The sequence below is a fragment of the Ochotona curzoniae genome, unplaced genomic scaffold, assembly GCF_017591425.1.
Source record: "Ochotona curzoniae isolate NIBS_2020 unplaced genomic scaffold, NIBS_Ocur_1.0 scaffold_4701, whole genome shotgun sequence".
In the NCBI taxonomy this organism is placed as follows: Eukaryota; Metazoa; Chordata; class Mammalia; order Lagomorpha; family Ochotonidae; genus Ochotona; species Ochotona curzoniae.
Genome location: NW_024467122.1, coordinates 83,599,912 through 83,612,491, shown reverse-complemented (window position 1 = coordinate 83,612,491; position 12,580 = coordinate 83,599,912). Strand labels below are relative to the sequence as shown.

Sequence of the window (12,580 nt, the reverse complement as noted above, 5' to 3'; positions counted from 1 at the left end):
CCCTGCTTGTGGCCTGGGAAAGCAGTGAGGACGGCCCAAGTCCTTGAGCTTCCCTGCACCCACTTCACAGAAATGGCTTTGAACCAGCCTCGTTCCAGTCACTGCAGCCATTTGGGAAATAAATCAAATAATGGAGTATCTCTCTCCTTTCTCTGTAACTCTGCCTTTCAAGTGAAAATAAATAAATCTTTAAAAAAAAATTCCTCTAAATAAAATATATACCACATTTCCATGAGATCACAAAAAGCAGATCCTTACAATCTAGACTCATTATGACCACAAGCACTTATTTCACTTGCACACATGAGATTATTCAATGCCTGACACGTACTACGGAACTTCAGACTGGTTTATCTCAAAATAGAAAATGAACACATTGGTGTGCTACTGCAGCCCTGCCAGTATGTGCAAAAAAAAAAAAAAAGAAGAAGAACACATACTTATGTAGCAATCAATCTCCATTTATGCACACTTATAGTTCAAATCAACATCCTAATACCTGAATACTCCAAAAAAATAGAAATTAAATGTGGTGGTAGTCCTCTAGTGCCTTTCCCAATGCTTCCCATTTTTAAAAGTTCTACTGTGTGCAGAATAAAGAATCAATGAGACAGAAAAATATATGAAAATATGCACATCTGATGAAATTACATGCTGGGGCCCGGCGCAATGGCACAGTGGTTAAGGTCCTCACCTTGCATGCCCGGGATCCCATATGGGCGCCGGTTCTAATCCCGGCAGCCCTGTTTCCCATCCAGCTCCCTGCCTGTGGCCCGGGAAAGCAGTCAAGGATGGCCCAGGGCTTTGGGACCCTGCCCCCGCGTGGGAGACCAGGAGCTTCGGATCGGCATAGCATCGGCCATTGCGCTCACTTGGGGAGTGAATCATCGGATGGAGGCGAGATCAGAATCTTCCTCTCTGTCTCTCCTCTCTGTATATCTGCCTTTCCAATAAAAATAAAATAAATCTTTAAAAAAAGAAGAAATTACATGCTGACCTTTTTTATGCCGAGGTTTCTGGGATTCAACAGACGCAGGAAACTGAGTTCTCTGAAATGAAAACAAGAGCTACATTAAAGCATCACCATATACTTTGCCGACTTAGAAAATCACTCAAGTAACAACAGCAATCAATCACCAATCATGAAATTAACCCACTAAATGCACTATCATTCTATTTTTAACCATTTATTTTAGCCCCAGCTGTAGGCAATTGCCCAGGTTGCACCATACCTAGGCAAATGTTACACTGCTGGGAGTAAAGCCGCTAATAGCTGGCAGGCATCCTAGGCCTGGTTAATGTAAATTTGCGTTAACTATACCAGTGTACCAACATGGCTGCCTATTCTATTTTTTTTTTTAAGATATGTAGGGGGCAGATGCCATCACACCAGCAGACAGGATCTGGGGACCCACATATGAGTATACGTGGACCCTTCTTAGGCAGGCAGGGTCCCAGGCTGCCATGGCACACGGCTGGAGGACCAGGCTTGGGAATACTCATGCTCCCTGGCATAGGTGGCTATGAACTGTTCAGGAAAGGGATTCTGGGGATATGTGGGAAGAAAGACTGAAAGGGAGAGCATCACAGGTGAGAAATGAATTCTGGGGGACTCTACCAACAACGCTACTATACTTGCAGGTTAACAAAGAGGCTGAGATGGGTGGTTTAGATGAGGGATGCTGCAGGACCTTTGGGGGCCAAAGCAATACAGGTCATTATGTAGGAGACCTGAGATGGGGTTGTTGGTATCAACCACCAACTACTGGCACACACTTCCACAACTGGGGAGCCTGCCTGGCAGGGCACAACTACACAGTACCCACCAGTGTAGGGAAATGGTGTGAACCAAGTCATCCTGGACCATGAAACTAACCAGCATGAGAGAGAACTGGGGCCAGGAGCAGATTCCTCAGGGAATCCTTGACTCATCCCTGTGGGACTGCCACACCAGCTGTTTTTCTTGAGGGTTGGGGGTGGGAATGGGCTGAGCTAGGCATGACCATGGAACTCATCAATATTCCTGGGTACTGGGGCTGGGAACAAGCCAGGCTGTTTCAGGTTGTAGCACCCATAGACACACCCAAGAATTAGGTGTGGAGTGAGCTGGGCCACAACTTTCACTAGCACACACAGGGACTGGAACTGGGAGTAAGTCAGGCTAAACCAAGCGGCAGCACTCACTGGTAAATGCCAAGGTGAGGTAAGCCATGCCAGTCTGGGCCACAGCTCCCACCAGCACATGTAAGACCTGGAATGGGGGGTAAGCCCAGTAGGGGAGCTGCAGGGACTCCCCTGTTGAGCCACTGCTCCCGCTGGTGAGCCTGAGAACTGGGATCAGGGGCAGACCAAGCTGGGCAGGGCTACAAAGCCTGCTGGACTACATATGAGCTGGGTTAGGGGGACAGCCAGGCTGAACTAAGCGACTATATCCACTGAACTAAGCGACTACATCCACTATATGCAAGATCCAGACTAAGTCCAGGCTCATCAGGCTTTGCTGCATTATCAGCTAGCAGAGACTGGAGGCAAGTTCTGCCAGGCGAGACCATAGAACCACCTGGAAAATGCCAGATCCAAGACTGGGAATGGACCTAGCAGGGAAATTGTGGGACAGCCTAGACTAGTCTGCTGCACATACAGACATGCACAGGCACCGGGGCTGAGGGCAGGACTGGTGGGGTTATTGCAAGTTGCTCCGATTAGGCTGTACTTCCTACTCGTGTGCCTGAAGGCCAAGTGTATGATGATCAGGGTTAGGCTGGGCCAAAGCAACCACTGATTTGCATGAGATGGGGCTGGGGACAGAACTGATTCAGCAACTGCAACCACCAGTGTGCGTATATACTGATGTGGGTGATGGACTGAACCAGACTCCCCACTGGCTAGCACACACAGGAGTCATGTCTGGGGTCACCTGTGGGGAGGTTTCTTCAGGAACTTCCCCCGACCCACAACAGTACCTCTGGAATCAAAACTCCAACCACAGCAGGGAGGGAAAGTCATAGGATCTGTGGTTTGATTGTAGAATTTCTGTGTCAGCACCAGACCTCCATAGCTGCAGTGGCCTGTGCGGTAGACGGCATGCCCAGACGCTCACTGTGGACATGACAGCTCATTGAGGCCTGCAGAGGTAGTCTAGTACCATGGCAGAGGATGGTGGGCAGAACAAATTGGACAACTCGCAGTGAAGCTTCGACAGCAAGTATCTGGGCTAGTGGAGACTCCAGGGTGGAGTATGTCCGTCAATGGACCTTGGAGAGATTACCTCAACCTTCAATCAGTGAAATTAACAGCATACCAGAACTACTGAAATCACTTAAGCAGTAACCTCACAACATTCTCCCCATCATGGACCCTGGGATGACTTCAAGAGGCCATCCCACTTCCTTGGGTACGGATGCAGTTACACTGCTGGGAGCAGCCATCTCCCCTTCTCTCCCCACTCTCCACAGATGCAGGAAGAAAAAATTTTAAAAAAGGGAAACAGTGATATCATCCACTTTCCTCTATTCCTTGACCCTTTCCATCCTAATCAGTGGGGGAGATGATGGGGACACCATGTGGGGATCCCACATGGGGATGCATGCTTCTCAACTAAGCATCCTCAAAAACTAAATAAAATTTAAAAAGACAAAATAACATGCAATATACTTATAATTACTGTATAATAAAATATACTCACAAAAGTACTGAGATCTCAGATGCTTCATATTAATATTATATCTAAGGTTATACTTCTCAGAAGCCAAATCAAAAAAATCAAATTTGATTTTTAAAAATACCTTATAGGATTATCTACAGGGCATAGGATTATCATGGTATCCTAGTGGCTAAAATCCTCGCTCAGCATGTGGTGGGATCCCATATGGTCACCAGTTCATATGCCAGCTGCTCTATTTCCCATCCAGCTCCCTGCTTGTGGCCTGGGCAAGCAATGGAGGATGACCCAAAGCTTTGGGACCCTGCATCCATGTGGGAGAATCAGCAGAGGCTCCTGGCTTCAGATCAACACAGCTCCAGCCATTGCAACAGTTCAGGGAGTGAACCAGCTGACGGAAGATCTTCCTCTCTATCTCTCCTCCACTCTGTATATCTAACTTTCCAATAAAACTAAATAAAATCTCAGGCCTAGCATGATAGCCTAGTGGTTAAAGTCCTTGCCTTGCATGCCAGGATCCCATATAAACACCAGTTCTAATCCTGGCAGCTCCATTTCCCATCCAGCTCCCTGCTTGTGGCCTGGGAAAGCAGTCAAGGATGGCCCAATGCTTTGGGATCCTGCACCCGTGTGGGAGACCTGGAGGAGGTTCCTGGCTCCTGGCTTTGGATCGGCTCAGCTCCAGCCATTGCAGCCACTTGGGGAATGACTCATCGGACAGATTTTCCTCTCTATTTCTCCTCTGCTCTGTATATCTGACTTTTCAATAAAAACAAATAAATATTTTTAAAAATAAATCTTTTTAAAAAGGAGTACCTACAGAGAGGTTCTCTAGATTCAATTTGAGGATGGAAAATGCTTCAAATTTATCAACTTCCTATGTTATTTGCCAACATATGAAAAAATAATGGTTGAAAATCTTTCAGAAATACTGAGACATTTACTTTTAGATTCTGAAAAGCCACAAATCCCAACAGGGTTAAAAGAAAATAAATCCACAGTTATGTCACCAGGAACTGCACAAAAGACAGTGAATTCTTACAAGGAGACAAAAGTAAAAACATATCATCCAATTGTCTACAGAGAAAGGACACAGTAGTTTAAGCCACTTGCGTCCCACCCTGGTGCACCAGTTAGAGTCCTGCCACTCTGCTTTTGATCCAAACTCCTGCTAACGTGCAGCCTGGGAAGGAACACATGAGCCTGCATCCCTGCCAAGTGTGTGGGAGACCTGAACCCAGGCTCCTGGGTTCCACCTGCCAACCCCAAGCCATTAGGGAAGTGAACCCAGAGACGAAAGATCCTGATCTTACTTTGTCTTTCAAGTAGAGGAAAATAAAGCATAAAAATCAAAAGGCAGAGGTGTCAGGCACAGTGGAAAGTCCTGGGCATACTGGCCTCCCTTTCGGGGTATCTGGGTTTGACCTCAGTCGATGTTCAAACCACTGCGTTCCTGCCACCACACAGGACAGCAGGGTGACGTCCTGGCTCCTGGCCAAGCTCCACGTGCTGCAGGCATGGGGATGAACTAGCAAACAGGAGATCTCTATCTCTGTCTCTCAAATAAATAAATTTGCAAAAACAGACCTAACACTTGAACTGTCAGACTAAATAAATTGAAAGTTAATCTAGACCAGAGGTGAGAGACAGCAGCCAATAGGTCAAACCCAGGCTACTTTTAAGCAGTCCACAAGTGAACAATGGTTTAGACATTTTTAACTTGTTGGGGAAAAAATTAGAAATTAGCATTTTCAGCATAAATTATAGAAGAGTCAAATTTCGATTTCTATACACTCATAGGTTTATAGATTAAGCTGGCATTTGTGTTCCAACAGAGTGGCTGAAAATTTTGACAGCTCAAAATATTTAATGCTACTTCAAAATTTGCAGCTCGTGGTCCTTTACTTTACTTGGAAAGTTGGAGTTACAGAGAGAGAAGGAAAGACAGAAAAATATCCTCTATCCACTCCCCAAATGGCTGCAATGAGCAGAACTGGGCTACTCTGAAGCCAGGAGCCTGGAGCCTCTTCCAGGTCTCCCACGAGGGTGCAGGGTCCCAAGGCTTTGGGTCATCTACTGCTTTCTCAGGTCAAAAGCAGCGAGCTGGATGGAAGTGCAACAACTGGGACATGAACGGACACCCAAAAGGGATCCCAACGCCTGCAAGGGGAGGATTCATCCACTGAGCCATCATGTCAGGCCCACTAAGGGTCAGATTTAACTCTGGATTTAAAACATCATTTAGGAGCCAGCATTATGACACAGTACATTAAGCTTCCACCTAAGACACGAGCATCCATCTCATAGGAGGGCTAGCTGGAGTCCAGTTGCTCTACTTATAATCCAGTTCCCTGCTACTAATGCAGCAAAGAAAGCAGCAGAAGATGGTCTAAGTACCTGCACCCTTGCCACCCATAAGGGAGACCTGGATGAAGTTCTAGGAACCTAAATTCAGCCTGGTTATTGTGGTGATCATCTTGAAATTGAACTAGTGAGTGAAATTTTATTTTCCTGTCTGTCTCTCTCTCTCTGTAATTTTGCCTTTCAAATAAATAAGCTCTTCATTTTCAATGTATTTTCAACTGTAACAAAAGGAAAGAGGGCCCAGCATGATAGCCTAATGCCTGAAGTCCTCACCTTACGCACCCTGGAATCCCTATAGGCACACGTTCATGTCCTGGCAGCCCAGCTTCCCATCCAGCTCCCTGCTTGTGGCCCGGGAAAGTGATGGAGGACAGCCCAAAGCCTTGGGACCCTGGCACCCGTGTGGGAAACCCAGAGGAAGCTCCTGGTTCCTGGCTTTGGATCAACTCCTGCGGGTGCAGTCACCTGGGGAGTGAATCATCAGATGGAAGATCTTCCTCTCTTTCTCTCCTCTTCTCTGTATATCTGACTTTGCAATAAAAATAAAATCTTTTTTTAAAAATCTAGATGTATGATATTTTTATAAAGACATCTGAAATAGAAAGTAAAAAAAATAAATAAATAAATAAAATATAAAGGCAAGTAAAAAGTAAAAGATAGGAAATGACATTGTAGAAAAACAAGGAAAAAACAATAACCAAAGTACTGCTAATAATAATATTAGATAAAATGGACTGTAAAAGGGAAAGCTTTATCAAGGAGAATAAGCTAAATAAAAATAAAGACTAAAGCAGAACAAGAAAATATATATATAATTTTAGAAAAGCATAAGGCAGGGAAGGATTACTCAACTTTTGGGGAGTGAACCAGCAGATGGAAGATCTTCATCTCTCCTCTCTTTAAATCTATCTTTCCAACAAAAAGAAATAAATCTCTAAAACAATTTTTTTCAGACTTACCTTGCCTGACAATAGATTCTAAAACCCCTTCTAGGAAGGGACTCTGTCCCAAACCTGGGAGGGCTCAATGCCGTGGAGAGCAAGAATCTGAGCACGCCCCCTTGCTGGTTTTCCCCCCCTCTCCATCTGCCACAATCCCCTAGAAGGACAAGGTGTGGCGCCGGAGGACAGTGGCGCACAGGAATGGCACACTAGTCCTGGCACACACACCCTACACTAAGTGTCTCCTCATCCACCCTGAATTCTGAAAGCCACTCAAGTCAAGTCCGGCAGCCCCAGGAGGTTGCTGTGGGTCAGTCGGAAGCACAGCTCCATCAACCTGGTGCTGGCTAATCCTCAACTGAGGCCCCTGATGCAGTCTCCAAACCAACGGGTTTCGTACAAATCCGGACAATTCGCTTGGAGCGTGAAGGAACCTCACTCCTCTGCTGTCACAAAGGAGCTATGTTCAGAACATAGAATGAGAGGCGCCCCATTCCAGCATGCTAAGCTCTTGGATTCCTAGCATCCAAATAGAAGACTGTGGAATGAGCTACAAGTTCCTGACTTTGGCCAGGCTGAGCCCCAGGTGTTGTAGGCATTCTGGAAAGTAAATCATTGGATAAAACAGAATCTCTCAAGGCTGGTGGGTTGGCTCAGCATGTCAATCCTCTACCTGTTGGTGCCTGTGTCCTATACAGGCGCCGATTCAAGTCCCGACTGCTCCACTTCCAGCCCAGCTCTCTACTCATGACCTGGGAAAGCAGCAAAGAAAGGCCCAAGTCTTTGGGCATTTGCACCTGTGTGGGAGACTGAAAGAAAGCTCCTTGCTCCTGGGTTTAGATTAGCCCTGTTCTGGCCTCTGCGACCACTTGGGGAATAAACCAGCAAACAGATATCTGGAAGACTTCTCTCTCCTCTCTCTCTGTAAAATCTCTTTCAAATAAATAAATCTTTTTTTTTAATTCTCTTTCACAAAAAACAAAAACATTTTTTTCTGAGAAAAGAGATAAAAGGCCGTGCAAAAGCAGCATTTGGGAGTTTCCAAGTTACTGGAAATGACCCACGCTTCAACCTCTGTGCTGGGAAGTTGAGCTTCCTTCCATATTATTCTCTAGCACACACACACACCATTTTATTCATTCTTTTGGAGGTAAGATGTAGCTTACAGCAATGAAAAATTCACCCTCGAAATTTAAAAAAAAAAAATACACCAAACAAAGCTATTTTATGACTTTCACAAATACACAAAACTTAGTAAAGAAAGAAGCATCTCATTTAAAAGTGGACAAAGAATTTGTAGACACTTCCTCAAGGAGAAACAAATGAAATTCAAGCACATGAAAAGATTTCTGAATACAGAAATTTAAGCTCACAGAGCACTGGGTAAGCGCCAGTCATTACATCTGAGTCAGACCTGCTAATGTACAACAGTAACTTCTATTTTCTGCTCCAAGTTAACCCTTAATAGACATTTACTTCACATTATTGTTAAGTATATTAACAACAAACTATCTTCAGTACAAACCCTAGAAGCCAGGATTCCTTTAGAGCTAAAACCAACTTACAAAACAGCCAAAAGCTCTTATTTTTCTGGTCATTTTCCAGCATATTTTTAAGACAACAAATTCCATACCCACCCCCAAACAATCAAAATATTTCTAATAGCAGTGCCGAATGGGCCTGAATCTCAAAAAAAGTAAAAAAAAATTAGAAGAAAAAAGGTGCGTTGGCAAAGCTTTATGTTGGAGACACTGTCAAATTGGTAGATATATGCCTCAAAGGATCACTACTGCTGTCCAAAAACCAAACACAGAACTGTCCCGCGGGATCTGCCCGAGGAAAGGACCACTCCTAACAGCTGGCATACCCTGAGATAAACCGAGACACCCGACGACACGCGATCGTGCCAACACTCAGCCACACACACACACAATCCTGTCACTTGCAGCTACTGCAGGAGATTATTACAGTTAATCAGCGAAGGCACAAAAATAGCAGGCTCCGTTCCAACGTGGAGATTAGAAAAACTGATTCCAGAGAGAGAGAGAGAAGTGAAAATTCAGGTGACCAGAAGTGGACAGGAATTACCACAAAACATTTAGTACTCCTTCAACCAAGCAGGAGTAAAAAAGGAAATAGAAGGATCCCAAAGAAGAAACCCGAGGGAGCCAGACAGGCTCAGCGCCTGAGGGGGTAACACCTTCTGTGGGGTAACACATCCTGTGGGGTACCCAGTCCTGCGGGGTAACACGTCCCGTGGGGAACACGTCCTGGGGGATAACACACCCCGTGTGGTAACATGCCCTGTGGGGTAACACATCCTGTGGGGTTCCCAGTCCTGCGGGGTAACACACCCCGTGGGTAACATATCCTGTGGGGTAACACATCCTGTGGGGTATCCTGTCCCGTGGGGAACACGCCCTGTAGGGTAACACGCCAAGTGGGGTAACACACCCCGTGGGGTAACATGCCCTGTGGGGTAACACATCCTATGGGGTTCCCAGTCCTGCGGGGTAACATGCCCCGTGGGTAACACACCCTGTGGGGTAACACATCCTGTGGGGTACCCAGTCCTGTGGGGAACACGTCCTGTGGGGTAACACATTCTGTGGGGGAACACGTCCTGTGGGGTAACACATTCTGTGGGGGAACACGTCCTGTGGGGTAACACATCCTGTGGGGTACCCAGTCCTGCAGGGTAACACGTCCCGTGGGTAACACGCCCTGTGGGGAACACGCCCCGTGGGGAACACGCCTCTCAGCACCCACGGGAGTAACGGCGCCCTGTGGGGAACACGCCTGCCACTGTGACCAGCCCCCTGAAGCACGGAGCCCGCTCCCGGCGTCCCCGGGCCCTCCAGGCCAGCTCGGCGGCCCAGCACACTCGCGCAGCCCGCCGACGCTCCGCTGCACGCCACGCGGCCCGCGCCCGCCGCGCCCGTCGCTCCCACGCCCGGCGCTCGGCTCGCCGCCTCACCAGGCCGCCCGCCACCCGGGCAGCACCACCGAGAACCCGTCGCTCACCGGCGCGAGCTTCTCCTCAGCCATCTTGACTCCGCCCCAGGCCGCCGCGGCCGGAAGTCGGGCGTTGTCATAGCGACGGGAGCGGCGGAAGTTGTTGTCTAAGAGGACAGGACCGGGCCGGACGCCGCCAAATGCACGAGGATGCCCAGTCATCCGTTAGCCCGGGAGGCAGTGGGGTGGCCCTGGCCGCTGGCAAACGGATCCCTGCCGCTGAGGACACGGAACCTTCCTGAGAGCATCGTGCACTCACTGCCTCATTCTCTCAGTGACCACAGTGGCTGCAGCTGAGCCAGGCCATAGTCAGAGGCCAAGAGCTTCGTCCAGGTCTTCCACCTGAGTGCAGGAGCCCGGGAACTTGGACCATCTTCTGCTTCCCCAGGCGCATCCAGGAGCTGGATGGTAAGTGAAAGCAGCCAAAACTGAAATGGACATCCACGTGGAATTTCCTCTTCACAAGTGGTGGTTTAACCTGCTATGCCAAAATGACTGTCCAAAATCAAACCATTATCCATGATTGTCAAGTAAAAAAACAAAACCAGTGAACTATGGAAGGAAAGCCTCTTTTTTTTCCTTTTTATTTATTATTTCTGGTACTCTACTGGCGTGTATACAGAAAAGAACAGGAGAACATAGCTTCTACCCTAGCAACCAACCAATTAAAGGCCACATTAACCTGGAAAATCAAAAATATGTGTTAATCACAAGAAAGAGGAGAGTACAAGCAAAAATCTAAAGTGAACCAAGCTCCAGGAAATGTCAAATTTGTCACAGACCAGAGATGCCCCTCCTCTAACTGCTCATTTCCTAGTAGAATCTTGCCAAGAAGAAGAAGCAGGAGTGAGGGGATGGGGAGCCATATGGTAAACTTCTTGGACAATGGCAAGAGGCTGGGATGGCTGAGAACTGGGGAGTGCAAAGCCATACAGTGGAGTTACACCCATGCCCCTCCTCTACATCTGGGGACTGAAAAATGGGGAAGTGGAACAGCCACAGCAGAAGCCCACCTGCAAGAGTGATGGCAGGTCTTGCAAATGCCTGGAAAGGAGGAGATAGGCCAGAGAGAAACTTACAGCAGCTGTGAAAGGCTGGGAGGGGGCCTGACAAAGGGTAGGTAGGGACTGAAAGAAAACCCTCCTGCCCAGCCCCACTCCCAAAGCCAGTAGTCAGGAACCTCCCAGGCTGCCAGGCAAGAAGAGATAACCCCCAACTCTCCCCTCCATCTGCTCCCATTGCCTTGGCTAGAAAACACAGGGAGAATCTTGTATCTGGGGAATCTTGTGAATGTTCAGATGGAAGGCCCTGCTGAAGTGAAAATGCTGGTTCTATATGAATAACATCTGAGAGTAATGGAGACCAAATCAAAGCACAAATACAATAAGGCCAAGCCCAAATTAAGTCAGGCAGCCTGAAAGCAAAAATTTTACATCAATCCAAGAATCATTTATTTGGTTTTTTTTAATCTTTTCTTCTTTGATTATCTAGTACTTTTATTTAAAAAAATGTTTTGTGTTATTTATATTGGAAAGTCACATTTACAGAAAGGAGGAGAACCAGACAGGAAGATCTTCCATCCACTGATTCACTCCAAGTGGCCAATCCAAAGCCAGGAGCCAGGAGCTTCTTCCATCTCTCGCACATGGCTGCAGGGTGCCAAGGCCTTTTAGGCAGTCCTCGGCTGCTTTCCTAGGCCACAAGCAGGGAGTTGGATGGGAAGTAGAGCCGCTGCGATTAGAACCAGCATCCATATGAAATCCTGATGCATGCAAGACAAGGACTTTAGCCACTACCACACTGGGCCCAAGATTCATTTATTTCTAAGGCAGAGTTAGAGAAAGATCTTTCATCCACTAGTCCACTAGTTGTCACCCTCCCCTTGAAAAGGGTATAACATTTGGGGATGTGTCAGGCGGGAGCCAGAAGCCAAGAGCCAGGACCTTCATCCAGGTCACCATGTGGGCAGTAGGAGTACTTGGGCCCTTTATTACTGTTTCCTGGGCACATTAATAGGTAGCTGGATCTGAAGTGCAGCAGTCAGGATTCAGGCTGGTGCCCATATGGGATTCTAGCATCATTGTGGCAATTAATTCTGTGTCACAATGTTGGCTTCTTTTTGAATATAAAAGATCCATATAGCATCACATAAGTGACATGTGTTCAAAAATGAGAAAATGAGCTCCACAATAATACAGAGTTCAGCAGAAATGGAACTAAAGGCATTGGGTTCATCCCATCTGGGTGCCAGTTGGTGTCCTGCCTGCTCCACTTCTGATCCAGCACGCTGCTTGAAGCCTGAAAAAGCAGAGGAGAATGGCCCAAGTCCTTGGGACCCTGTACCCACATGGAGGAGCCAAAAGAGGCTCCTGGCTCTCAGCTTCATATGGGCTCAGCTTTACCCATTGTGGCCGTTTGTGGAGTATACCAATGAGTACAAAATCTCTGTCTCTACTTCTCTCTGTAAATCAATTGCTAAATCATAAAAAAAAAAAAAAAAGAAGGCTGAGAGATCTTTAAAATAATTCCGGGGAGGGTCAGCATCTTGGTGCAGCCGTTTAAGCCAGAAGAGCCTGCGATGCCAGTATCTTATACTGGC

The 12,580-nt window shown here is 47.1% G+C and overlaps 1 protein-coding gene across 2 annotated transcripts in view; it reads right to left on the bottom strand.

Annotated features, from left to right (window-relative positions):
• BBS4 (Bardet-Biedl syndrome 4) overlaps window positions 1-10,033 on the bottom strand; it is a 34,702-nt gene extending 24,669 nt beyond the window's left edge. Inside the window, exons 1-2 of one of the 2 annotated variants that reach the window (XM_040969095.1) lie at window positions 9,991-10,033; window positions 998-1,049 (exon numbers count right to left, since the gene is read on the bottom strand). In XM_040969095.1, the coding sequence (XP_040825029.1) occupies window positions 998-1,049; window positions 9,991-10,014 (76 nt within the window). In that variant the 5' untranslated portion in view covers window positions 10,015-10,033. The remainder of the gene's footprint in view (window positions 1-997; window positions 1,050-9,990) is intronic. The other variant, XM_040969096.1, reaches the window with a different exon arrangement.
• Between the last annotated feature and the right edge of the window lie 2,547 nt (window positions 10,034-12,580).